This window comes from Aulonocara stuartgranti (genome assembly GCF_965226115.1).
Source record: "Aulonocara stuartgranti genome assembly, chromosome: 3".
In the NCBI taxonomy this organism is placed as follows: domain Eukaryota; kingdom Metazoa; phylum Chordata; class Actinopteri; order Cichliformes; family Cichlidae; genus Aulonocara; species Aulonocara stuartgranti.
The window spans coordinates 79,930,342-79,958,293 of NC_138941.1; the positions used below are offsets into that span (position 1 = coordinate 79,930,342).

Genomic DNA, 27,952 nt, shown 5'->3' on the forward strand with positions numbered 1-27,952 from the left:
TAGATTCCTCCATGAGCCCGGCACTGACTGTGGAATATATATGAACACAGAAGGGTTTGAGTGCAGCAGAGAGGAAATATGCTGATGACATCACAGAGTGCCGATCTCTGCTTTTAAAGCTTTAATGGACTCTAACTCACTCAGGATGATGAAGAGTGTGAGGTGGTGTCACAGAGTTCTTCCTGGTAACAGATGATGCTGTGGTCATGTGACCTGTCCTCTGTTTTTAGAGCAGCTCTCAGTCAGACTGAGTCAGTTTGTCAGGAGAACTCAGGAACATGGCTTCATTCTTCCTCTGCCTCAGCCTCCTCTTCATCAGCCTCAGCACAGCAGGTACCATCAATACACTCATAAATGATCATTAATACACTGATCACTGATCAATGATGTGATCAGTGCACAGTCTGATGTTCTGTGTGGTTCTGTTTGTCCTCAGATGGATTCGAAATTTATACGGCAATGCGCTGTAACTTTAACTCCTCTGAGCTGAAGGACATCGAGTACATCAAGTCTTACTATTTCAGGAAGGTTGAGTTCACCCGGTTTGACAGCAGTTTGGGGAAGTATGTTGGATACACTGAGTACGGAGTGAAGAACGCAGAGTACTGGAACAATCAACCAGGACAGCTGGCTTCAGAGAGAGCTCAGAAGGAGGCGTACTGCCATAACAACATTGGTGTTGACTACCAGGTTGCTCTGACTAAATCAGGTGAGTGTCCAGTGGTCTGTGTGACATCATCAGGTGTTCATGTTACTTTAATAAATCATTGATCACAGCTCTGACTGTGACACCAGAGAACGGATCTAACCTCAGTCTGTGGCGCTCCCTGCTGGTGAAACAGGCAGGTGCTTGTCATTAAACTGATGATGATACTAAATTATTGATTTAACCTGTTCAAGCTGAAATATTGCTCACATTTATTTTATTAATATTTCCATATAAATATTTCTAACAGCATGAAGCAGCCTGACATGTTATTAAAAGACTTTTCTTATAGTTCAACCATTTTAAATTAGATAAATCCTAGAAACACTGATGTTTCTTTAAAGACCTTCTGCAGTTTATTGATTCTGATTTTCACACCTTGTTTATCAGCTTCACACCTGCACACATTTACAGCTCAGATCTATGAGTCAGTGTAACAGTGGAGCTATTAAATATAATGAAACAATTATAAAGTTATCATCATAACCCGGAGGAAACAGCTGCTGTGTGAATGTCTGTGGTCACACCCTGCTGCACTACACGAGTGTTTGTGTGTATCCGACTCTTCCTGTGTACTCGTCAGACACACACACAACTCAAGTCCTGTGTTTTAATGTGTATGTGTGTGCGTGCGTGTGTGGTCTTACTGTTCACAACACATCTGCAGTAAAGCAAGCAGGAAGTTTAGTTTATTTTTTTTATTTTTTTATTAAATTATGGGTTTTTAAATTGGACAGCCAAATCAGAGCAGTGTTGAAGTCCAGTTTTTATCATTTAAGGCGACTGGCAAGAGTACAATCTTTTCTTTCGAGGCAGCACCTTGAAACACTGATCCATGCTTTTATTTCTTCCCACCTAGACTACTGTAATGCACTTTATGTGGGGGTGAGTCAGTCATTGCTCTCACATCTGCAGCTGGTTCAAAATGCACGACTGCTAACAGGAACTTGTAAAAGAGAGCATATAACCCCCGTGCTAGCCTCTCTGCACTGGCTGCCTGTGTCTTTTAGAGTTCATTTTAAAATTCTTATGTTTGTTTTTAAATGCCTTCACAGTCTTGCCCCGCCTTACCTCTCTGAGCTTCTTCATCTCCACACACCCTGTCGGTCTCTCAGGTCAGCTGACCAGCTGCTCCTGGAGGAAGCTCAAAGGGGGAGGGGCCTTTACTATTGTGGGTCCTAAATGATGGAATAACCTGCCTTGCATGTTAGAGAGGCCCCTTCACTGTCCACTTTTAAAACACGTCTTAAAACCCATTTTTATTCTTTGGCTCTGAGCTTCAGCCAGACTTATTTTTTCTTTTAATTATTTTACTTTTTTATTTGGCTTCTATTCATATCTTATGTATTTTTATTAGTTAGTTTTATTAGTTCTGATGTACATCACTTTGTGTCAGCTGTGGTTGTTTTAAAGTGACAGGTTGCTCTGTGTGTCACACACACAACCTGTGACCTGTGTAACATGAGGTTAGTAATTCATGTGTTCATGTGTGACAGAACACAGTTTTGAGTAAAGTGTCTGTAAACGACCACAGCAGACCCAGTGGCATTTTGATCATTTTTTATTAATCCCTTCACGGTTGCTGTACATTCGCACTCAGAGCTGCAGCTCTCCCGCTGCCAGCTCAACATAACAACCAACAAACACAGCACCCATTACAATATTTAAGTCGGCAGGGCGTGATTGCAGATGCCGTGCAGGTGCGTCCGCCTTCCCTGCACGGCACCGCAGGCCACGCCCCGCCACAGTGTCTAACAGACAGATTATAAAACTAGTGTTTCTTCATGTTATGGACTGAAATCAGCTCCCAGCAGCAGCAGCTCAGAGAAACATGAGGAGAACCAGCTCAGACCTCCTGTGGAGAGCAGCAGCAGTCGGATTCTGCTTGTTCTACTTGTTGCTTTTGGGTTTTAGATGGTTAGATTTACAATTGCACCTAAACGCAGCATGACTGTTGAACCATGTGTAGCAGGCCGTTTACAGTAACTTCCTCTCTGAAGAGTGATGGTGTGACTGCAGAGAACATCAGATGACCCTGATGAAGGCCACAAGCTGAAACACGTTGGTCAATCATTAAAGTTTTTCATCTTCCCTTAAGTGATGCTGGAGTTCTTGCATTGTGAGTTTTTACTTTCAAACCAGCACAGCAGCTGATCTGCAGGAGGATCAGTTCACTGATGGTTCAAACTGGATTCACTCTGAGTCAACACTTCACTGGATGTTAATAAAAACTGATCCAGATCCAGGTTCAAGTCTGGTAGATTTCCAGCACATACAGCTCTGCACGTGTTACTTTATAATAATGATGTTTGCAGCTGCTGATGTTTCTCATCACAGCTGATTCATGATCTGATGTTTGATCAGCTCAGTACAACTATCACTGTTGACAGTATCTTTATTAATACACATGAATACAATGATTTCTGATAATATGATATTAACAATAACTGAAACTCATAATATCCTCTAGTTAAGCCGTACGTCAAACTTCACTCCACGATAACTGCTTCCAGTCAGCATCCTGCCATGTTGGTCTGCAGTGTCTATGACTTCTACCCCAGTAAGATCAAAGTGAGCTGGCACAGAGACGGACAGGAAGTCACCTCTGATGTCACTTCCACTGAGGAGATGGCAGATGGTGATTGGTACTACCAGACCCACTCACACCTGGAGTACACACCCAGGTGAGCATCATAATCCATGGAAACAGACTTTTAATATAAAGTCTGCACTAAAGTTTAAAAGTTTAAGATCTGAGAGTCACTGATGTTTGTGTTGAAGGTCTGGGGAGAAGATCTCCTGTGTGGTGGAGCACGCCAGCCTGGAGAAACCTCTGATCACTGACTGGGGTAAATACCTGTCTGTATCTACACACCTGTACACACCTGTACACACCTGTACATACCTACCTGTCTGACTCTCACCTGTGTGTCCTCAGATCCGTCCATGCCTGAGTCAGAGAGGAACAAGCTCGCCATCGGAGCCTCAGGACTGATCCTGGGTCTGATCTTATCTCTGGCTGGATTCATCTACTACAAGAGGAAGGCCCGAGGTCAGAGCAGGACTCTCACTCACAGACCAGTTCATACCTGAAACCAGTTTAGACCAGTCTAAATCTCAAACCACATTACATGAGTCTAAAACTGGTTTGGATCTGGTTCACATCAGTGTTTTTTATATACTGATGTTTTAACATTCACTTTCAGGCAGGTTTAGACCAGTGCAGATTATTTTCAGACCACATTTAATTAAATTCATGTTTCAAACCAAGTTTTTACTGTTTTTTTAGAGGACTCTCAGACCTGGTTCAGGCCCTGATACATAGAACTTTACTGAATCATTGGCATTGACCAGTTTAAAACCAGTGTCCATGGTTTGTTTTCAGAGTGTGTTGGTGACTGTGTCCTCATCTCTTCCTCTTTCAGGTCGTATCCTGGTTCCCACTAACTGAGACTGGATCCTGGTCCTGTTTGTGTCTGATATTGTAAAAGCAGCTGCTTCCTGTGTTCAACAGACTGATGATGATGATGATCTCTGTCTGGACTCTGAACCTGATCCAGGACCATCTCATTGCTGTTGGTGGTTGTTGTGGTTTCACTGGGATGGTCCTGGATCAGGTCTAATGTAAACTCTGCTGTTTGATGCTTTACCTCTGCTGTTTAATTCATGTAATGCAATTCATGTAATCCACGTCTCTGAATGATTGGGGTGTTTCTGCTCATCTGATTACCATAGATCACACATTTTTACTGGAGGTCATTGTTCCAAAATAAATGAGTCAAACTCTCAGCTGTTTACCTGCATCCTGTTAATGTGACGCTGGAGTTTTTCTTATTGTCACAAAAACCAGTATAAATATTGAGGGAGCGCCACTGTCCCGCAGGAAGGCTCAAGATCATATAGGGAGCTTTTGGAGGTGACTGATATGAGAAATATACAAGCAGTGTATAAACTAAATAGTGGACAGTCTCAATGGAATTATCATAATAACTAGAAAGAATTGCATTTTCTGCAAAAATGCTGTATTGCTGAAGTCAATATTATTAAAGTTGGTGAACTTTAATAACTCAGAAAAAACATAATAAATTATCAGAAATATCACAATTTAGCAGAACTGTTGAAATTTACCCAGCCAGCATTTACATGTGGGCCCCATATGGTTTGGAAATGGGCTGAAAAATGGGCGCCATATAGGATTGTCGATAATGCCCATAATGGCCCCATGTTAAATGCCCATATTGGTGTTAAAATCTGGGAACTAAATGGGCCCCAACTAGGCAAAGTACACAAAAATCCACCCGGGCCCTGTTTATCAAGTTCTTAGTGGGTACAACAAGAGGACAACATGAGCTAAAAAGTGGAAATAGGATTATGAGTGGGTTCTGCACAAAATAAATTTAACAGACAGCCAATACGGGTTGACACAAAGACACCAAAAATATTAAAGCTGACTGCAAACAGAAACAAGTTTGTAAATATAACCATTATATAAATCACGAGGGTACACAAAATAATGTTTTTCACATTAATTTTGTCCAACAATTGTGATTTTAAGTAATTGTATGCTGAACTAGAGATGGACCGATCCGATATTACGTATCGGTATCGGTCTGATATTGACCTAAATTACTGGATCGGATATCGGAGAAAAATAAAAAATGTAATCCGATCCATTAAATATCACGAAAGCACCTCACAAAACTTGCAACACGCCGTAACTCGCCTCAGAACGTTAGCACGTCGGAGCAGTATGCATCACGGGATAGAGCGGCTGTGGCATGCGGGACCTGTCGGTGGTCTGGATAGCATGTGGAGCTTCGCTAGCAACCCGGCATTTCATCTCCGACAAAGTTATCCCCGAGAGAAGTAAAGCAAGTGTGTAAGTCCATCTCTGAATGTTTGTAAAGCATTCCTGCGTTAAGCTTAACAAGCGACTGCCTCTCGCTCTCCGGCTGCTACTTCAATCATGAAACTGCTTAATGATCAGCTGATCGGCTTTTCTGTAGCGAGTCCGTCTCTCTTCTTTGTTTTTGGCCCACTTTGCACCAGAAAGAGGAAACCAGCGGCTGAACAACAGCAGCACGTTTAAGCTTGATCAGCTGTTGTTAGAATGTATTTAATATTTCTTTCTACTCGAGGATCTTTTTCTACGTAGCTGACGCTGGTAACTGTGCAGGGGCGGATCTAGCAAAGTTTAGCCAGGGGGGCCGATAGGGCATTAACAGGGAAAAGGGGGCACAAAGACAGACTTTTCTTTCTTATTCTCATTTAAAATGTCGAGCTTTTAATAAATAATTATCTGACACCCAAAGTTTTAATTTGATGTAAAATGAATAGAAGTCAATTACTGTATATAGTGACTATTAAGTCTAATATATATACCCTAGTAAGCTATAGTACTTTTTCCTTTGGGAAGGTACCATCTGTGCAGTCTGCAATTTTGTTGAAGAAAGATGTTGAATCTATTTAATATTTCTTGAAAAATAATTGATTTCTGTGCATTTTTTTCACACTGCATCAAATTAAGGTTGATTACGTCGATTAAGCATCATGAGGTGGAGCGTGAGGGGTGGTTCCCTATTTTTTATTTATTTATTTTTGTTGTTGCTGGGAGTTGGAACCCTATTAGTTAGGTTGCTTAATATTTACGCTAAGTACTCTTTAAAATACCAGAATAGTGAGGATGGTGTAGGTTTAAGTTTATTAGATTGATCAGTATTGCTGAACTATGAAATATTTTTTTTGTATACAGGTATAACAGAATAGCTTTAGTGTAGTTGTTGTTTTAAACTTGAGTATGAACTTATACAAAATGCAGCAAGATATTTAAAAAACAGTTTTGTTGATTAAAAAACACTATATCGGATTCATATCGGTATCGACAGATATCCAAATTTATGATATCGGTATCGGTATCGGACATAAAAAAGTGGTATCGTGCCATCTCTATGCTGAACTGCAAAAACTTTTGAAAAACAGGAAAAGTCAGACTACATTAAAATTCCTTGTATTTGGAACTGTAGTAAAATGGGAAAAAGCCAGATGGAAAACTCCAAACCTTATCTCAAATCAGCAGACTTTTTCCTCTGTTTTTTTTTTACTAGCTATTTTGTACCTTTGCAGCCCTCAGTCCTCCACTGTCTCTAGTTCCAGAACCACTTGGGCACAGCCTTCTCTGCTTCTTGCAGGTTGACTTGTGACGTCAAAGAATTCGTCTTCAGTTCCTCTGCACAAGAAGAAGAAACATGGGTAAGCCAAAGTAAAGTTAACCCTTTCTTAGTTCCTTGGGTGATGATTTACAAAGACCAATGTTTATTTCTGTTCCTTGCCTCAAAAATATATGAGATTGCACTATAACCAATCTCAGTTACACTTTCAAACACTTTAGAGACTTTCGAGAAAGGGGGTGACACCCACTAGGGGGAAATTCCACAGGTGGTGAAGCCTTTAGTTCTGTTTTTGAGGATGTGGAAGAGTCAAGGGGCAATCACTGTAAGAGGAAATAAGGTTGTAAAAATCTCTCCCATTCTGGAGAGGGTCAAGGGTGTGAACAGCAAAAGAGGACTGTGCTATCCACCTGAAGAAGAGAGACTGGGTATCAGTGCCCCGCTGAAGGGCTGCTCTCTCTCTCAAGTGCTGAGATTGGTGTTAATGTGTTAATGATAAATACACTTTACTTTCTTCCTAACCAGAGATGGGCAGTAACGCGTTACTTGTAACGCGTTACTGTAATCTGATTACTTTTTTCAAGTAACGAGTAAAGTAAGGGATTACTATTGCAAAATCAGTAATTAGATTACCGTTACTTTCCCGTAGGAATGCTGCGTTACTGCGTTACTAAAACCGTGATTTTTTTTGCGAGAATGTCTCACGACAGTGACGTAAGCAAGTACGACGTTGGTGACAGCAGCTGTGTGCAGATCAACAATGGATCATATATCGAGTGCAGAGAGAGTATGAGCGTGCAGCGTTTAAAGCGTGGAAGCACTGACCTTACTTTGAGTTTGATTCCATAAAAAGTGACAAAAACATTAGCGTCTGTTGTGTGTGGGAAGAAAACTTCTTTTTACAGCGGAAAAAACCCCTAAACTTCCGAGCAAGCACCGAGTAGCTACGACGTGATGGGAAACTCACAGAGACACTCGCGCAGATTCTTCAACTGACCGCAGCACACCTACACCAGGGTAAACCTCCGCCTACCCTGCTCCTGCTTTACAGGTGAAAATAGAGCAAAAGGACCGCTGAGTCTTTGACTTTATTTATTTTCTGCTGTGTTTTACTTGCATCTATTTGAAAGACTGAGTGTAAACACAAAAAACATTTTATTTTATGTGCTGGAATGTGTAGAAAATAGGTTTAAATGTTAAACTAATTTATTCAAGTCAGAGAATGTTGCAGATAATTAAATTTTTGCTTGATGCATAAAGTTAAAAGATTAAAACTGATAAAACAAGTTAAAAAGAGACTTTTCCATTTGATTACATTTTGTATGATGGATTATGCAGAAAAAGTAGAATTGGGCTGAAAGATCTATCGCTTTATCACCTCTTCAGGTTGTAAATCGTGTTTTTAAAAAGTAACTAAGTAACTAAGTAACTAAGTAATTAATTACTTTTGAAAATAAGTAATCAGTAAAGTAACGGGATTACTTTTTTGGGGGAGTAATCAGTAATTAGTTACTGATTACTTTTTTCAAGTAACTTGACCAACACTGTTCCTAACTTTACTAACCATGGGCCACATCAGTAACTGTGACTGTTGGGGAGGACATCACTAACAGGCTGAACTTTGCTATTCAAGATGCTAAAATCAGTCTGCCAAAGATCAAATTGGCCATCTTCTATCACCTGGTTCTTTTCGACAGGTCAAATATGGAAAAATCAAAAATATTTATCCCCGCTGTATTCATTAAACCTGGGAACTCACTATAAATTAACAAACAATCAGCATGCTGTGTGGTACCAAATATTTGAACAAAAATAGAATTAAAATTAATATTCTGTACCTTTAAACAAGCCAACAAATTCCTTTCATTACTAGTTTTAACATTGCTGCTGTTTTAATGTTCAGATCATGATGTGAGGGCAGAATGATGAAGTCCAGATATGAATGAAACCAGCCGTGGACGTTTTATTAAGGTTTATCTAATAACACTGACTGTGTTACAGGATTAAAGCAAAGATAAATCAGTTTGTAGACAACAATGAATGTCAACATATTCACACAGTGGCTTAGTTTGTTCAAACAACAACCAAACGTTTAACAGTGAAGTGTTTGAAACATTCAGTGATTTGTAAAACAAAAAGTCTGTCATGTGGAAGTATTGAAATTCAACATAAATATAGAGACTAACAGCAGAATTTCACAGGTTTGATTGGGAGTTCCATAATAAGTTAGTGCTACCAGCTATTTAAGCTAACACAAAGACTGCTGTTATCCACACCTCACCAGGTGTGCTCAGTTAGCAACAGCTGAACATTCTTGCACTGCCACTGCAGAGAGAACAGGAGCTGCAGAGGGGCAACAACACTGAAAAAAGTTAGACTGGATTGATAATTATGTTTTACAAGGTCAAACCCAACATTTTTTGGTTTTCAGCTAATATTTTTCATCCATCGAGCTTTGCATCATGTGACACAAAAGTAGAAATGTACAGTAAATATTTAGTTATTTCCAATGAATACAATAATGGTATTACAAAAATAGAAGTAGCACTGGGGCGCTGTTTTTAACAGGAAATATTCATAGAAAATGCAAATCGAACAAATCTAAAATCTATACAAACAATTCAAACATGTCATATAAGAACCCAATTATTTTATACGACTCGTATTTAACCCTTGTGTGGTGTTCGTATTTTTGTTACTCAGCCAGTGTTCATGGGTCTGGTGGACCCGCTAGAGTTTTGGCTTTCCAAATTAACACTATCAAACAATTTTATGTTAAATTACTCAACAGGTGGCTTTAGTTCATCCCAATTACAAACCATATGAACAGCAAACATGGTTAATTTTTTCCCTTTACCTTTGTTAGATCACATTTATGAATAATGTGCTTCGCGTTTTTTGGGGGGTTTTTTTTATAAAATGTTATAAAAAAATAAATCAGTTGTAATCAAGTGGAGTGAGTGGAAAGACACAACACATTTACACGTGAAGCAATATGTTTCACAACTAAATGGGATCAGCTGCTCATCAATGGTGACATTAGGCCCAGGTTTGTAAAACAGGGGGAGGTGGTGCACACACTTATCCCACACTGTCCTGATGGCAGCTAGCTTGTCTCTCTGCCGTCGAGCTAGTCTGTCGTCTCGGTTATCAAAACGGATAATCCTGGAAATTTTGTGGAAGTTTTCCAGAGACATTGATGCACGGAAAGGTTCTTGCCGTTTTCTGCATCCCACAGGGATTCTGTCGATTCCCCTTTGGACCTGAAAACTCCTGCAAGGATAAGAACCCCAAAGTAGGCTGTTACCGGATTCAAATATTGGGGATGGAGACAAGAGGAAAAAACCACAATAACAACACTGGTCCGGCCGGGTTGAGTCAAACGATGATTTTAATGATCACACGCGTGGGAGATGGACACTGATGCAGACAGCATCAGATCTCAAAATGGTGGAGCATTGCTCAAACTCTTATAGCCTCTGGTGCCTCCACCTTATCATAAAAGCCTAAACATTCACATGCTTTCTCTCACACGGCGCCTAAGCTACGACCTTGGCTCCCTGTTTATCTGCTCCTGCTGAGATGGGGCAGAAAACTCCAGCATGTTCTCTTCTAATCAGACAAATAAGGCGATGACTTTCTGCGAACAGTATTTCTTATAACTCAGCAGTTTGTTCCTTGGTGTATGGTGCCCACTTGTAATATAAGTTGGATCGCAGACAGGGGGCAGGGTTTAATAAGAGCATTTTCTTCTTCCTTTTCACGCATGGTTGCAGTGTTATACCGAGAGAAAGCATGGTTTGTGTGTATGAAAGAACAAAACTGTTGAAACTGTTAAACCAATTATTCCTGGAATAAGCAGCTTGCTCTGCCACAACCACGAACAGTAAACATGCAATGAGCAATGCCAACATTTTCCACACCCTAGTCTCCTCTTGCTCTGCATGATGACATAGAACACAAACAAGTACAGAAAATTAACTACAAATATAGCATGTGTCAAGTTTTTATAACCACTTAAAGGAAACTGTTCAACAGAGCTCATAAAGAAGCCTGATGCAGTTGATGCCTTGTTATTATTTCCAGCACCGAGGTGCATCATCTGGAACATAATTTATGAAGAAATAATTTAGTTTTGGACAAACAGACACAATACATAACAGAAAAATGACACCTAACAGTGATGTCATCTCTTAAAGTGAAATGACACAGCTGAACACTAGTGAACATAAATTTCTTGTTGAAGGAGTGGAAGAAGAACACAGCCCTTTCTCTCTGGTAGTTCATTAATTTAGAGAAAACAACTGTACATGTAATGGAGTACTGTTTTACTTCAACAATAATGTTTTATGTGGTGAAAAAAGGCTGTTTAGCTTTCAGGAAGAGCCATCTATTCCAGCAAATACAACAACTGCATATTTGAAAAAAAAAAATCTAATTTACAGCAAAATATAAAACAGACACACAAAACGTCCAAGTATAACTTTTGTCCACAAGTCTGAATTTATCCTTTTTTTGTTTGCATTCTTTCAAAGAACTGCCTCCTTATTAATGGTCCCTGGAACAGAAACACACTTGCTGTGTGCTAGTGACACACTAATCTATGCATACGTACATAAACACAACAAGAAGGTAAACACGTTTATTCATTTCCATAAAAAGTGCATCGATTTAATAAGAATTTAGTGAAATTTTGTTAAAGTAAAAATACTTTTGAAAATATGTGAAAAGTTTTTGTCCAGATTGGAGCAGAATACGCTGATTTTAAATTCAGTTAGTTACAGATGGCTTGGCACAACACCCTGTTAACATTGACACATAGGTTACCATAGTGTTTCAAAGAGTAAAATAAGCACAGATTTACAAAAAAACAACACTGCCATAACGACGTTACTACTGACCCTACATTTGTCTTGCCTTTGGCTTCACCTGCACAAGTGCCGAGGTCGGTCTCCCTGCAGGATCGGTTTTCCCTCCGTCGGGAGCAGCAACATTTTTCTTGTAAAACAAAGGCGGGCCTACCAAAAACAGTTTGGAACCACTGGGTTAACTGCAGGTGTATAAGTCATGTAGATTCCTGCACTCACACACTGGTTTATTTGGCTTCATGAACAAACATGATCAGATTATAAAACTCATGACATAAAAATGGTTTTACATGCATCTAATCTGAGAAAAGATTGAATCGGTTAAATCTGGACTTACAGTCTCTGGATGTTTGGTCCAGTTTCACAGGAAGAACAAGAGAAAACATTTCAGCGATTCTTCAGATGAATCTGCTGCTCTACAGAGAAATCTCTGCTCCAACCATCAGCTAAACATCTCCACCTCTGACAGAAGTTCAACACACATGCAGAAATAAGTGGCTGAAGAGACATACTGACCTAAATCCTCTCAGAGACTCCAGCGGTTCATCTGTTGGACAAACAGCTGAGATAAATCTGTGTAAACTCACCATCATAGCAGAAGAAAGGCTTTCTGTGGTCACATCCAGCAGAGCTCCATCTTCCTGATCTCTCTAACAGAGTCGTAGCACATGTCCTGTTGTTTAGTCCATCACTGCATGAGTCCATGTCCCAGTATCTGAAAGAGAAGTTACTCCCATCTGACCACAGGCCGATCCACGAGGCTGTAGACTTCTGCAGCTTCTCTTCACTGTATATCTGATGGAGTCCACTGGCCAGGTCGGTGTGATGCTGTCTGCAGTAGCTCTGAGTCCAGGTCACAGACGTCAAAGGTTTTATTGTCGTTCATCGTCGAGTTAACAGAGAAACACAAAAACATCTTTATCAGCTAACTCGTCTCATTCTTCAAACTGTCTCTTTCAGGAGTCTATGATATAACACAGGTTATAAAATTAATTATAACATCATTAAAGATTGTATTATCTTATTACTGTCCACATATTCTCACCGTGGTAGCAGATGACCTGAAACGTGGCAGTACGTGTATGATCTTCCCACCCGTCTCCTGTCCTTAGCATAACTGATAACTTTGTGTGAAATGTAGCCGTCTGTGTGCTCCAACACAAAATGACGGTTCTTGTTTTACTGTTCCTGGAATTCATGCTTTAAATTCGGTCTGTCAGCGTTAACGTGTTAATGCAGACTCGTTCAAGCTGCGGTTCAAATTTTTAACACACTCAACCCATCTGGAGCGCAGACTGGACCAACGTTGGACCAGCGTTGGACAAACTGCGTCAACAGAGACATTTCAGGCGTCTGTGTGGATGTCTGCGTGGCACTGAATTTAAATCGATCACACATTCATTTATGACAACAAGATGAAGCCTGTTAGCACCTCATGCTGTGAAGAAGCCAAAGAAACTTAGAAAGACATTCTGAACAGCAGATCCAGAGTTTTATGACATCTTCAATAAATGTGGACAAACAGAAGTTAGCTTGGCATATGTAAGGTCTTGTGAAAGGGGAAACACAGACGGTCTTTATCTTACAGTGTGACTGAAGAGCATCTACATTTAATGTCTCTCTCATGTTCTCACCTTTCCAGCTTGTTGTCGTTGTAGCAGCTGTTCTCTCACTCGCCTGCCTCCCTCCTGCTTCTTGGTGTGTCTGTGTGTACATGTTTACGTATCTCTGTGGGGACCAGAAACTGGAATTTTACTATGTTTCTGGGGATCAACTCCAGGGTTCCTGGTGACCCAGTGTTTTCAGTTTGTTCATGTTCTGTGTGCTTCCTTCTAATGACTCTTTAGTGTGGACTCTCTGACATTACCACACATCACACACAGACACTTTTTAAAAACTATCTCCTGCACAGGCTGTTCAGGCCAAAGCGCCGAGTCCTGGAGCAGTTTCATTTTTTTAAAAGGATCTGGTGAACCTGCATGTGTCCTTCGGTGTGCAGTGCTGGGTGCTGGCAGTCACTTTGGGTCACAGCTTCCACTTCCATGAAAGAGAGCAGTTGTCAGTGCTTTCTACTCTGTCTTGGTACACGTGACAAAAATGGCATCTGCTGTAATAAATTGGCTGTGTGCAGGAAAAGGACCTAAATGCAGACTCGTATGTGGAGACAGGAGTTACACTCAAAACCACCTTTATTTGCTGACTGACAAAACCTGTGAAATCAAAGCAAAAGGGGAAACCCAGGGAGAGGTACAAAACCATGAGGGAGGACCCAACAAAGGACTGAGGGAGACGCTGGCTGAATACACATGCTATGTCCAAATTCAGGGTTGCATGCTTCGAAGGCCACGTTTGTGGGCAATTATGTCACAGCGACACGACGAAGACCGTCCTAATTCAAAGAGTCCTCCCAATGTGGTGACAGATGTGTCCTTTCCCAGATTTGAAGGATGGGTCTGGTGTATTCTTCGTGGCCCAACATATCCCACGATTGATTGCGGGTTACACAGGAGAGTAGTTTTGCGTAAATTTAGAACAAGAAGAATAATTTTTCGCAGGTACAAGAATACATCAGTTGACACATCATATTCATATGAGTGCGGTCCTATTAACCCTCATGCTGCACAGCAGCGCTCCCCAACCTTTGTTGCGCCACAGACCGGTTTATGTCAGACGGAGCGTTTAAGGTAAAGCGGATAAATACAACCACATAAAATGACCAAGACAAAAACTGTGGTATTTTGTAAATATAAGACTACACACCATCAGAGCGGGAGTCACGAGTTCGATTCCCACCCGGTATCCAGTAAGGGTCCTGGCTGGAACCTATCATGGGCGACCGTGGCTCAGGGGGTTGGGAGGTGCATCTGTAACTGGAAGGTCGCTGGTTCAATCCCCGGCCTCTCTGTCCTGGTCGTTGTGTCCTTTACCCTACTGGTGTTGGCCAGAGGGGCCGATGGTGCGATATGGCAGCCTCGCTTCTGTCGGTCAGGGCAGGTGTGGCTACAACTGCAGCTGCCTCCACCAGCGTGTGAGAGTGAGTGAATGACTTGTAAAGCGCTGTATAAATGCAATTATCATCATGTTCTTTTCTGAATTCTTTTGCCGACAGAGAAAGACTGGACTCAGTGTGGTCAAAGCTCAAAAAAATCATCTTTATTGTACATTTCCGGAAACAGAGAACTGTAGACACGAGCACCCACAGTTCTGAAAACATTGCAAGTATATGTAGTTCTGCCCTACGTCACACACAGACACACGTAGTTTAATCAAAACATCTCTGCTTAGTTTCACTTTCTGTCTGCAGCTTCCTGTTCTCTGGACAGAGCGTGCAGTTTCCTGTCAGCCTCTGACCAAAGTCGGCCCTTTCTTAGACTGGAAGCAAACTATATTTAAAGAAAGTAACAATCAGCACTAAATAAGCTCTAACAATATATTAATTTCGTGATAACCCCCCATGTTAAAACCACGCCAGGAAACCAAGAATTTCACTACATGTTGTACTCTGTATAATTGTGTATGTGACAAATAAAGTTTGTTTGAGAGTAACATCCTCCTCTCTGCCACTTAATGCTCTCTGGTCACTATGGTAACGTGTAAATATTTCTTCCAAAATAAGACACACAGCTACAACACGGGGAAAGACCCAGGGAAACAGAGTTAACGATACAAACCCTGAAAACCATAAATTTCACAGCGGAGCCTCAACTCTCGCGGCGCAGTACCAAACGACCCACGGACCGCTGCTGTACAGAACCTGTGATGTCCAGACGGCGTTCCTCTGCTGTGAAAACTTTGGGTTTAGGGATTAACATAGTTGCCATGGTTTCCTTTCTCCTCTTATTTGTTGTGTGTGATCAGGACAATCCTGGAGAAGATGGGCCTGCAGGGGAAAGTCACCCGCTTGCAGGCCAGAAGACATGAGATAACTTTAAAGACAAAGTACGTCTGTGTGTTATCAAAAAGATAATTCTTAAGAACACAAGTTAATAAATGTGCAACTACTAAGAGTTGTTGTGGTGTTTTTATTTGCCTGCTGTCATCTTTGATTTCCTCTGCCTTTAGGATTGCAAGTATCCAGGCTCAGGAGAGGGGGTCAGTGGGAAGCCCACTGCTGTGCTTGGCCCTGCACTCAGAAAAATAAAGGTGCCAACTGGAACCAAAAGTGGTTCTTTAGACTGATGCCATAGAAGAACCTTTTTTGGTGCCACAAAGAACCTTTCAAACAATGGTTCTTTGAAGAACCATTTCTTTCAGTGGTTCATTGAAGAACCATTAAAGGTGCCCCAAAGAACCATCAAGAAATGGTTCTTTGGGGCACCTTTAATGGTTTTTCAAAGAACCTTTTTAAAAATGGTTCTTTAAAGAACCATTTTTAAAAAGGGTCCTTCAAATGGTTCTTTAAAAAACCATTTTAAATCTTTCAAAATAAAATGCATCATAAATTGAATTTGAGTAGGGTAAAATAAATACGAGCACAGCATAGACATATATTAATGGTTTATTGTCATTTTGTACTTACCAAAAGACAAAAAGGCATTTTAACCCTCAGCACAACATCAATACTAATACATGTCACATATTAGTGTTTTAAACAGTAATAATTAAATATATTTGCTATACTATAAATAAATATATAAATACTATAGCTACAGATAACACAACAAATAATACATGTATTGTTTAATTAATAAAACATCAGAAAGTGATAAAACACATTAGAAATAGCAACAGCTTCATAACAGACCAATAAATCAACACATTTTCATCAGCAGATGTTTGCATGTTCAATAAAAATATTTCAACAACAAGTTTATGATTAAAATGATCAATGAACTTCAGCCTTACGCTCTGTAATGTACTTTTCATGTTGTACTCATGGTCCTTTGTTAGTCCAGTTTAGGATAATGTCTCTGACGTATGTATCATATCAAATATATGTCATATCAAAACAAGCCCACACCTGCAGTTGTTTCAGTTTTTCACTGGTGTTTCCTGGTGTTTCCAGTCACTCAGGCGGACATCCATATCAGCCAACCAAACGACAAGCTCCTCCCTTTGTGCTTCAAATCCCTCCCACTCTGAGACAAGGAGCTGAAAGAGAGAGAAAAGAGTCAATTATAAAGAAGAGAGAAAAGTGAAACCCTCCTCAGAAGGTCTGACTCGCATACCTGCAGTTGACCTGTGATGGACTCCAGTTTGGCGTTCACGTCATCCCTCGCCGATGCCAGCAGCCGAGTCTGCAGGGTGCCCTGGAAGAGCTGAGTTAATGTTCGACTCCTCCTGGTCAGGCTCTCCAGCTGGATGAGCCGAGGTCTCCCCTCTCGCCGCTGCCTCTGAACACACAAACACAAATTGCATCTGAAGCAGGAGGTGCAGATTTTTTTTGCTATTCTTTTCTAAATGCAGGCTAGATCACGTGGAGGTATTTGGAAAACTTTTTTGGCCAGTGGACGACTGTTGTCTTGCAGAAAGTCAAATCAAACATATTCGATACACAATCAATTCACAAGAACACATTATAAAAAATAAGTCCAGTTCTTGCCTGATTTCAAATGAATTCTGCATCAAAACAGGGTGACAGAAGTAAAACGAGAGCACAAAGCCTCACTTTGTACAAGCCTGCTATTACAGTTCTCCTCTATGCAGACGACTTTCCTGTTTTCAAGGCACAACTTGGATCTGCTGTACGAATCTTATGGATACACACTAAATGAAACAATAGATTCTGATCCCTCATCCTAATATGGTCCCAACATAGCAACAGCAATAAAGAAAGTGTTGAGGCTTCAAAATACAAAGTCCATAAACCAATGGCTGACGTGGGTTTTATCATAAGGGTGAGAAATATACAGATTTCAGTCTGTCTTAGAGATTTGATGTTCATTTACCTGCAGATGCACTATACGTACCTGCTCCATGGTTTTTCACAACATTTTGCATATCACTATTTAATACAGGAAGTACGTGAACTAAAACATGTCATCGTTCTTTGTGAGAGGACCATATTAATGAAACCAACCTCAATGACATCATAGGGATCCCTAAAGATGCTCCTGCTGCTTTTCTTCCTCCTCATCCTAAGCTTCCTTCTCCTTGTCCTCGCCTTCCATCCAATTGTAATTCAACCTAATTGTGTTTCTCCCCCTCCTCTTCCTCATTTTGTTGGAGCTGTGAACACAATTAATGTGAATCTGGATTAATTTGTGCAAACAAGAAAAATCTACAGCTTTTTGGTCAGAGGTGCTCTTGTGATTTAAGCCGGGTAGAGTAGATTTATGTGTTGATGCTACCTGCTTCAGCTCTGGCTGCTGAGTGATATTTACACCCTGGCTGGATTACAAACTTTAACCATGTGCTGAACTTTGGCCCAGCGTTGATACCTCTTGTTAGTATAACGACCTCTTCTTAGCTTGTATGTATGATGGTGGATAAATGAAATATACAAAAAAATTAACTATATTACAAAAGAACATCTATCTTGGAAACATCAAATGACCGGAGCATAACTTGTCAACTAGTCCGAAACTAAGTTATGCAGGAACAGTCAAAGACACCTTCTCATGTCACATTTCTATATAATTCGATTAGACAATAAAGAGTTATCTAATCTAATTATTCATTCAAAACTCTTATGCATAGCTGTATTTTATACAGCTCATACAGAATTCAAAGTACAGGTTCATGTGAGTATTTAATGTACGGCTCAGATCTACAGAATTTCAGAGTTTCTAGAGCAGACACAGAGCTCACGTCACAACAGGCTTCAGGCGCCATTTTACTGACTTTAACAATATATTAAATTTTAATTTCGGTCTAGCTGACATTAGGTTATGTACGCAGCACGCAATTGAACCACATATTTTAGAAGCCAAAGGTTCAAATTAGCTGGGAGCACCTTCACTTAATTATAACAGTGGTTTGACCTCAACGGCTAACGTATCTAGCTAATCGCTACTGTTAGCACAACATTAACAGCAAGCTACAATGACGAGTAACAAAAACAAAACAGTAATAAGGTTTTAATGGAAATGTTTTACCTTTTCTAACAGTCCCAGAATCCACAGCTTCAAAGTCCAGAAGGTACTGAAGACTGCTATCCGTTTCGCTGTCACCGTCCGTGAGTTTTTTTTCCCGAAAGGTCAAGGCCCGCCGCTCGCACACTCTGTCTGCGCATGCGCATCCCAACGACTGACCCCTCCGTCCGCTCCCGGGAGGTTATAGTATGACGTGTTCTGACGTCACTCTCTCTCTCCCTGTCATTTATTTGGCTCGAAACACATATTAACAAATTGCTCAGTGATGAACAACTACTCAGATCATTTACCTAAGCAGTGCGCTTTGTCAAAACGAAGTGTGTGTTCATTACACTGACATTCTGTTCTGCAATTGTTATTTACTTGTATTTTATAATTTGACTTTACATACTGCTGGGTGGTTTGTAAAGTTTACAATAACTAGTATTATCATTATGCTATATTTTCAAAAATATATAATAATCTCAAAAGTAATGCCTTGGAGTAGAAAATAGTAATGCTTTATTAAAATTTAAAACTAAAGTACAGTATTTGAATGTGTGTATTGTGTCTATTGTTTGCAAATATTTCTAACTTTTATTTGAATATTCAGCTTCCTACCATCTTCTCTTAAAGGGTAATTGCCAGGTAATCCGCCCTCCCCCTTCGCACACACATGCACACAAAGAAAACACACAGTATAATTCACAGCCTCGTTATGGTGAATAAATATTTATGCCATTTACACCATCAAACTTAGACAGCTAAGGATGAAGAACCCTTTGTTCTTTAAAGAACCATTTGTAATAGCTGAAGAACCATCCACAAAATAAAAAGGTTCTTTGACGTATGATGGTTCTTTAAAGAACCATTTAAGAACCATAATTTTTCTGAGTGTGGTTTGAGGTGAGAGGACAGAGGCCTGTCCTAATGTCCTCTCTCCCTGAGGACACTCCAGGGCCAAGTGCAGCAGTGGGCGACCAAAACGACAGCGATGAGGAAGAGTGAGCCCCCCACAGCATGAGGCAGCAAAGAGAGGCTGAGGAGAGCAGGGGGAGGATGGACACACTGTTTTCACTGCTAGAAAGATTAGTTCCCAAATGGGAACAATCAGCCAGGCTTTCAGGGTTTCACAATGAACACACCCGAAACTCTGGCTGATTGGGACCCACACCCAGTTTCACCCCTTGGCTCAGGCGATTAGAGGATCATCAGGGGGTCCTTTTGTCCCTCTGTGGGGGGAAACTCCCACTGGGTTTAAATCTGGGACTCTCCACCATTTGACCTTAGAACTGAAGAAGCTTCTCTGATGAGAGGTGAAACGTCTTCAAGCAACTTAAAGAAGTCCAGACGCTTTTCTTTGCAAGCTCCTTGGTCATTGCACAAGTTTTACACAAAGAGTAAATACAACTTGTCTTAAATTCTCTAAATATTTCATACTTTTGTCTCATCATTCTTATTACTGCTATTCTCTGTTATCTTCTTCATATTATAACTGCACACTTCTATATGCTCATGTAAAGCTGAGGAGCACGAGCCAAAGAAGGTCATTACGGGTAAATGTGGCTGCACTGCATCAATACACACATCATATATTCAAGACTTCAGAGAAAATATTTAAAATCTTCCCAGTACAGCTTGCTGCATGTGCAGAACCAGACACTCCAGGTATTTGTCAGAGGTGTGTTTGGCAGCAGCATTGCTTTGCATATTAGTTTAGTAACAAACAAAACACCAAAGCCAGAGAGTCATGTGTACGCTCATTTTATCTGTCAGTCCACTTTAATAATGTTATACATCTATAGTTTAATGTTAGCTTCTTTTTCCATTTAAAAACTGTTTCTCTGTGTGGACTAGCTCTGCTGCCTCCTCTAGAAGTGGGTGTTCTTGAGTAGCAGGTAACCTGCTGCTCTCCTCGTCACAGTTTGTGTTTTGCTTCCAAAACAGCTCCATGAGAGCAAAGCTGTGGGAGCTCTGGTGGACCTGCTGAGGGTGTCCTTTGCTGTGCAGTGCTGGGTGCTGGCAGTGGGTTTGGGTCACAGTGTTGAACTTCCATGAAAGAGAGCAGTGGTCAGTGCTTTCTACTCGTACTATGTGACAAAAATGGCATCTGCATCACTATTTGATGACATTACAACAAAATAAATATGAGCTCTGGCTTGTTGAGCACCTTCCTGCTTTGAGTCAGACATTCTAGCCCAGGGGTGGGCACTCTCAGTCCACGAGGGCCGGTGTCCCTGCAGGTTTTAGATGTGTCCAACACAGCTGGTTTAAATGGCTAAATTAGCTCCTCCACATGTCCTGCAGTTCTCCAGAGGCCTGGTAACGAACTGATCATGTGATTCAGCTGTGTTGACCCAAGGTGAGGACAGCGGCCCTCGTGGACTGAGAGTGCCCACCCCTGTTCTAGCCCTTCTAGCACGCTCTTACCCAAAACGGTCCTTTTGCTCAGTTTCTGATTCTCAATATATCATTTTAAAGACAAGTTGCATGAAACTTGGCCAGGATGTGTTTTTTAGGATGATTTTAAAAATTCAACGAGCCCCTCTATGGTGTACAGAAAAGGAGACTGGCGTATATGCCTACACTCTTTACCCTCGTAATTCTTTGGCCCCATTGGGTCCTGTTGTAATCATATATTTCAGATATACTGTAATCCTAACATTTTATAATGAGCACATATATAGCTGGAGCTCCACCTTAGACATTTTCAGTGGTTTTAAATGCAGCCTGCTCTTACTGGTCCTTTCTGCACAGACACCATGAAGCGCACACTATTGCTGCAGTTTTGCGGTCTTCTGAAAGCGAAAAAGATAGCACTAGTGGAAATCTTTCTGACAATGAAGAAGGGAAGGACTTTTTGCCAGGCTCTGAGGAGCTTTGCAGCTCATCTGAGGAGGAGGAGGAAGAGGAGGACGAGACAAGACTAAAAAATGGTGAACTCATGTGGTCCCACTTGTGAGCCACAAGTCCAGGAGTCTGGCAAGAAAAAGGCCCAGATCAGGGCAGAGGCCCGCGAACTGATGGCATTTTAAAAGGAAAACTTTTTTTGGTTTGAAATGAGAAAAACACAATATTTTTAATAATGAAATAGTTTTTTAATTCTTGAAAATGAACGAGTTATGAAATATGTTAATGTTATTAATATAATAATTTTATTAATATATTTTTATGGCTACCACATGTTTTATCACTTCCTAGGGCATAAATAACTTGATTGATTTTGTTAAATACAAACAAAGTGATGGCAGCAGTGCTGCCACGGGCAGAAAGAGAGCTCCACTGTGTTTATCTGTAGTTCAATGAAAGGCTTCAGCTCATAGTCAGAAAATACAGTTTTGTCTTGTTTTCAGTTTAAAAACACAAACAAACATTTTCATGTGGGCGACTTTTGTTTGTCTGTGCTACTTGAACAGTAAAGTGGTGAGGATTGGGAGGGCGAGCGCTCACAGGTCCCACACTTCTGCATTTTCATTGGGGGGCGTTCTTGTGTGGTAACCTGGACCTCTCCTCATCATACTTATTCAGTCAGTGTCCAGCTCTTTACCTGGCAGACACCCACCTGCTGTGCTGAAGACCCAGTTTGGAGAGCCAGCCTGCTGTGCTTAAACCTGAGTAGACATCCTGTGAGCAGAGTCGGCGTGTCATAGAAATGCATGATGTATCAAGTGTTACACCTGTAAGAGACAAGCCCCCGCATCCCAGGGAGGGAGAGGTGTCCCACCGAGGCCAAGGCCCAGCCAGCCCTGATCCACCCCACCCACCCACTAGTGACACACACACAGACATAGAGATGCATGTACACACATTGAACCGCCCACCTCCTGTGGTGTTAATTTAACAGGATTATTTGTAACCTACAAAGTGTCATGTTTCTCTTAAAGTGTGCAGAAGTACCAAAAACACGACAGTCACAAACTGATGAGGTCTGATTACAGTCTGTGTGGGCAATTTGCTTTCACCTGCTACTGCAGGGTCTGCTTTACAACATAAAGCACCATGAGGTGACTGTTGCTGTGATTTTGCTGTATAAATAAAATTGAACCTGCTCCAAACTTCCGTGCGTCGTGCATAACTGCAGTCAAAGAAGCACATGGACCAACGAGTCTGACCTGATTCTTTGGTGGGGCCCTGATGACTGTTAACAGGCGGAGCTCAATATACATCTGACATATTTAAAGTCTAAGATGAGCTGAAACAGCTGCAGTGAACCATGGCTCTGCAGCAGTTTGTGTGCTGCGTCACTGTGCTGATCACTTTCTTCTGCAAAGATGAGATTTTTCTCATATTTTCTCATTGAGATTATATCAGGGTGGAAGAAGTGTGCAATGAACTAGAGGTTCAAATGTCGACTATTCTAACCCAAATGTTTCTCCTGGATACAAGGAGAGCGTCTGTTTAGTACTGATGTCATTGATTGATTGATGTCATTCAGCAGTGCTTCATGTTCACAGTAATCCACACGCTTTTATTTGATACCAACAGTTCTGTCGTTGACACAGTGCAGACACGTCGTGTTGTCATGTTTGTGAGTGTAGTGAGTTCACTGTGAGAACATCGGTGAATTATTTGAGCTAAACGTTTGACACCCAAAGCAACAACAGAGGTGACTCTGAGTTTGTCTCTGCAAAGATGTTGTTTTCTTTCTTTAAAACAAAGAAATGGGACTTAAAGATGAACTGGTAGGTTATTGACAACAGTCAGCATTAAAATGTTCTGTTTAGTATGTGATCAGTTCTCAAGTTAGACGAACTCACTGCCTTCATCGCCTGCACTGACCTGTTTCAGTCAACCAGTAAGACGTCACAATAACCAGAACTAAAGGGTAAAGAGTTAATTACTTTAGTGACTGCTTAATAAATTAGGGCTTAATATGTTTGGTTGACAGTCTGATCATTTACAACATTAAGTGCATTAAATTATATCTCTAGGAGGACCTGCCCAGCGTCACCTGGCATGTGACTCTGCAGCAGAGCTCTGTTCGATTCATTTAGGAGGAGGAAGTCGTCCTCAGCGTGATCGTCTGATCGGTATCAAAGGAAACAGCACAAACTAGTTTCTGGCTGTTTCCAGTAAGGTTCCCCAGGCTGGGCCTCCCCATGCTCATAAGGCAAACGTTTTCTTGTTAGCTGTTTTAAACACACGGAAACCTAAAGATTAACTGGGTCCTCTAAAAATGTCCTGTTTAGTTTCTGATCAGTTCTTCAAGTTGGAAAAAACATCACTGCTTACTTTCACATGTTTTCTGTGAAGCGGTTTAACAGATTTGTCTGTTTTCTCATTTTCAGGTTGTCATTTGGATCAGCCCGGCAAGCATCCAAAGACATGTGAACCTTGTTCCTTCTGTCAGCTGTACAGTAGAGTTGGATGTCCCGAGACCGGTCTCAAGACCAAGACCGGTCTCGAGGCCGGTCTCGAGACCACTTTTACGTGGTCTTGGTCTTGTCTTGGTCTCGACTGACTTTTGTCTTGGTCTCGGTCTCGCTGTTTCGGTCCTGCGTTCTCAAATCGACATAGTGTTCGGGAGATTTGGAGTCAACCATCAGCGGAGCGGGGGGGGGGCTTACTGGGCTTAAGCCCGGGTCATTTTTTCAGAAGCATGGGGGCTTTTGGAGTGTAATTTGTTAGTTAGATGCCTGACTGACAACTGTATAAAACAAAAACAACACACAAAGCACAGAGCGCACCGTCGTAAATTCCCCCTAATTTTGGTATGATCCGAGCTCAGGCACTAGGCGACTGAGCACAGCACCCATGTGAGCGAGGGGGGAGAAGCTGCTGCCTGCGAGTTTGCTGCAGACAGAGGAGAGCTTAAGTTTGACCAGGTACCAAAGCAAATGATTCGTACTGAACTAATAATGTAAATATGACGGTCAAAGGAGCTTGGAAAGAAAAGCGTCTGGACTTCTTTAAGTTGCTTGAAGACGTTTCACCTCTCATCCGAGAAGCTTCTTCAGTTCTAAGGTCAAATGGTGGAGAGTCCCAGATATAAACCTAGTGGGAGTTTCCCCCCACAGAGGGACAAAAGGACCCCCTGATGATCCTCTAATCGCCTGAGCCAAGGTGGGAAACTGGGCGTGGGTCCCAATCAGCCAGAGTTTCGGGTGTGCTCATTGTGAAACCTGGCTCCACCTTATCATGTGAATTCCTGAGGTCAGATGGCCCAGGATGTGAGTGGGCGTTAAGGCGTCTGGGAAGGATCTCAAAACTGGATTATAGATGGCAGAGAGTTGGTGTCGTAAACCCCGCCTCTGTTCAAAGATGGTCGCTCACAGTGGACATAGATGGCTTCTTTCACTCCTCTTTCAAACCATCTGTCCTCTCTGTCCAAAATGTGAACATTGGCATCCTCAAAGAGTGTCCTTTATCCTTTAGATGCAGATGGACTGCTGAGTCTTGTCCTGTGGAGGTGGCTCTTCTGTGTTGTGCCATGAGCTTGTGAAGTGGCTGTTTGGTCTCTCCGATGTAGAGGTCTGGGCATTCCTCGCTGCACTGTTTCTCTCTTTACTCTTAAAGTTAACAAACATGTTTTTTATATTTATCAATCTAAAAAAATAAACATTTAGTCTGATTTGATGTTACAATTAAAAAAGTGTTTGTGTTTTTATCTGAAGAGTTTGTAAATATCTGGTTTCAACTGTATATTTGATGATGTTGGTGTTTGGCTTGATTGTCAGCACAAAGAGGGAGAGAGAGGGAGAGAGAGGGGGAGAGAGAGGGGGAGAGATGAACAAGAGCAGGTGAGACACACATGTTAGTCAAATGGTTGTTTGCTAAAACTCATCAGAACATGTACCTAGTGTTTCTTTTTAGATGCCATTTGTTATTTTTCAAATTCTATATTTATTAAGTTCTGCAGCTTGTTTGCACAACAAGGCTAAATAATTATATAAACTTTTCTCAATCTAAATAGTGGACTTTGGTAGAATTAAAAATAAGTGTAGTGCAGGTCTATGATGATTTTTAGTGCTACTATCATCTAGTTCTGGTTCTGTCTTGGTTAAGTCCTCAGTAGTCCTGATTTTGAACTGTTGTAGTCCTGTTTTAATTCCGGATCAGTTCTGGGTCTGGTTGAACTGGGGTTTAGTCCCTGTGTCCTGATACAGGCCCAACTTCGTTCTGCCTTGCCGCTTCATTAAAAAACTAGTTTAAGGTGTCCTGCACATGTATATAGAATAGCATCTGGCTGCAGTTTAAAGACTTTTTTTGTCTCGGTCTTGGTCTTGGTCTCGTCTCGACTCAGTTTCGGTCTTGTCTTGGTCTCCATACCCTCTGGTCTTGGTCTTATCTTGGTCTCGGATTAGGCGGTCTTGACTACAAGTCTACTGTACAGTAATGAGAACATGTGCACAGTGATCTCCACATTCGTTTCAGTGACACAGTGCGCTGACGTTTGGTCTTTCTTTCATCTGTGAAATGATTTTGTCAGTAAAATCTTCCACTTTTGTGACACAGAGGAGGAAGATCTGTGGATCACATGTGCACCAGAGTCTTCAGATCCTTCTTAAAATAACATCCACATGAATGCCAGCGCTCAGGATGCACTGATCAGTGTTACCTCTGTCTCTGAGTGGTTTCATGTGCTGATCTGTGTACTCGCTGTTAAACTGTGCGGTCTTTTCTTTTCTCAGCATGTGGCAGCAGGGCTGTGAACAGCAGCAGCATCACAGGAGCTCATGATGCAGCACCAGGAAGTTGGCCCTGGTTCGCTGTCATAAACCTTTTTGTTGGAGGGTCCAGTGGTGTTTTTGGAGGGTCTCTGATCAACGACCACTGGGTGCTGACAACTGCATATGTACCTACGTGAGTTACTGCTGCAAGTTTACGCTTTGTTGAGGAATAATATGATGGTGAAAGTGTAATATTTATGAGCAGTAAATAATTACTAGAGATATTTATTAAATGTTTTCTCACTTCTTTTAACATTTAAAAACCGGCTGTCTACAATTAATCTGGATTACACTAATCTGGGCGATCGTGGCTCAAGAGTTGGGAGTTAGTTTTGTAATCGGAAGGTTGCCCCGGCTCCGACAGTCTCGGTCGTTGTGTCCTTGGGCAAGACACTTCACCCGTTGCCTACTGGTGGTGGTCAGAGGGCCCGGTGGCGCCAGCAGCCTCGCCTCTGTCAGTGCGCCCCAGGGTGGCTGTGGCTACAATGTAGCTGCCATCACCAGTGTGTGAATGTGTGGATGACTGGATGTGTAAAAATACAGGCCATTTAAAAACAACAAGCTGAACTGCGAAGTACAGAGTTGTCTCCACAACAATCAAACCAGATGCCACATTGATTTCATCTCATCCAAGACTATAAAGTACTTCCATAGATTTCATGGTGTTTTAGAAGAGTTCATTTGTCATAGTTGTGCTGTCAAATGAAAATATTGACCTCGTTCTGTCCATTGATGTCATAAGATGGTTAGCTTAGCATGAAAACTTGATGGACCCCCAGCTAAACTGGTGCTTTTACTTACTGATAGAGTATTGTATCTAGAATTCTATTGTAGCAGATTTACTAAATGATAAGTGATACATGATAATATTGATGATAAGCTGATGCAGACTAATGAAGTAATAATGAAATAATAACAGTGCTTTATGAATGATATATAGTGACAGTAAAATAAGATGTCTTCCTCAATAATGGCAAACCTGCTATTAAATACAACTACCTCTGTGAGGTCATCAATGAACACTGAAACTAAGATCAGGTGCAGCAATGCAAAGTGGGGAAAAGACTCAGTGAGGAAAAGTCGTTTGTTTTGTTTGTGTGCAGCTGTGATCAGCTGACCTCACGTCACAGTCACAGTCAGTTCAACAACATGTGAACAGATGTTACATGAGCTCTGTGGCTGATATCCACACCCTGTAAAGCTTTGATGTCTGCTAACCTTGATGCACTCTGACCACGCTCTGCACCAGTCCAACATAGAGCACCTCTGTAACCTTCACCACAGTGTTGTAAACTAACCAGTTTGACCTGCACTGACCTGTCTGACTCACCTGTGTGTCCTCAGAATCGTCCATGCCTGAGTCAGAGAGGAACAAGCTCGCCATCGGAGCCTCAGGACTGATCCTGGGTCTGATCTTATCTCTGGCTGGATTCATCTACTACAGGAGGAAGGCCCGAGGTCAGAGCAGGACTCTCACTCACAGACCAGTTCATACCTGAAACCAGTTTAAAACCAGACAACTGTTAGT

At 41.4% G+C, this 27,952-nt stretch overlaps 2 protein-coding genes across 3 annotated transcripts; one reads left to right on the forward strand and one right to left on the reverse strand.

Moving 5' to 3' along the window:
* Positions 1 to 211: 211 nt before the first annotated feature.
* Positions 212 to 27,938, forward strand: LOC309702836 (H-2 class II histocompatibility antigen, E-S beta chain-like). Of its 2 annotated transcripts, XM_082527455.1 has the most exons (6): positions 212 to 333; positions 437 to 709; positions 3,177 to 3,390; positions 3,488 to 3,555; positions 3,645 to 3,758; positions 4,132 to 4,495. In XM_082527455.1, exons 1-6 carry the CDS (start codon positions 279 to 281, stop codon positions 4,155 to 4,157), a joined length of 750 nt encoding a protein of 249 aa, XP_082383581.1. In that variant the 5' UTR covers positions 212 to 278; the 3' UTR covers positions 4,158 to 4,495. The 2 variants fall into 2 exon arrangements, with proteins under 2 accessions (XP_082383581.1, XP_082383580.1); XM_082527454.1 differs by lacking the exons at positions 3,645 to 3,758; positions 4,132 to 4,495 and adding an exon at positions 27,769 to 27,938.
* On the reverse strand, positions 16,280 to 19,253 carry LOC309702848 (uncharacterized protein). Its single transcript, XM_082527469.1, has 4 exons — positions 18,779 to 19,253; positions 17,761 to 17,909; positions 16,910 to 17,074; positions 16,280 to 16,832 (listed from the first exon to the last, which is right to left on the reverse strand). Exons 2-4 carry the CDS (start codon positions 17,815 to 17,817, stop codon positions 16,713 to 16,715), a joined length of 342 nt encoding a protein of 113 aa, XP_082383595.1. The 5' UTR covers positions 17,818 to 17,909; positions 18,779 to 19,253; the 3' UTR covers positions 16,280 to 16,712.
* Positions 27,939 to 27,952: the final 14 nt, after the last annotated feature.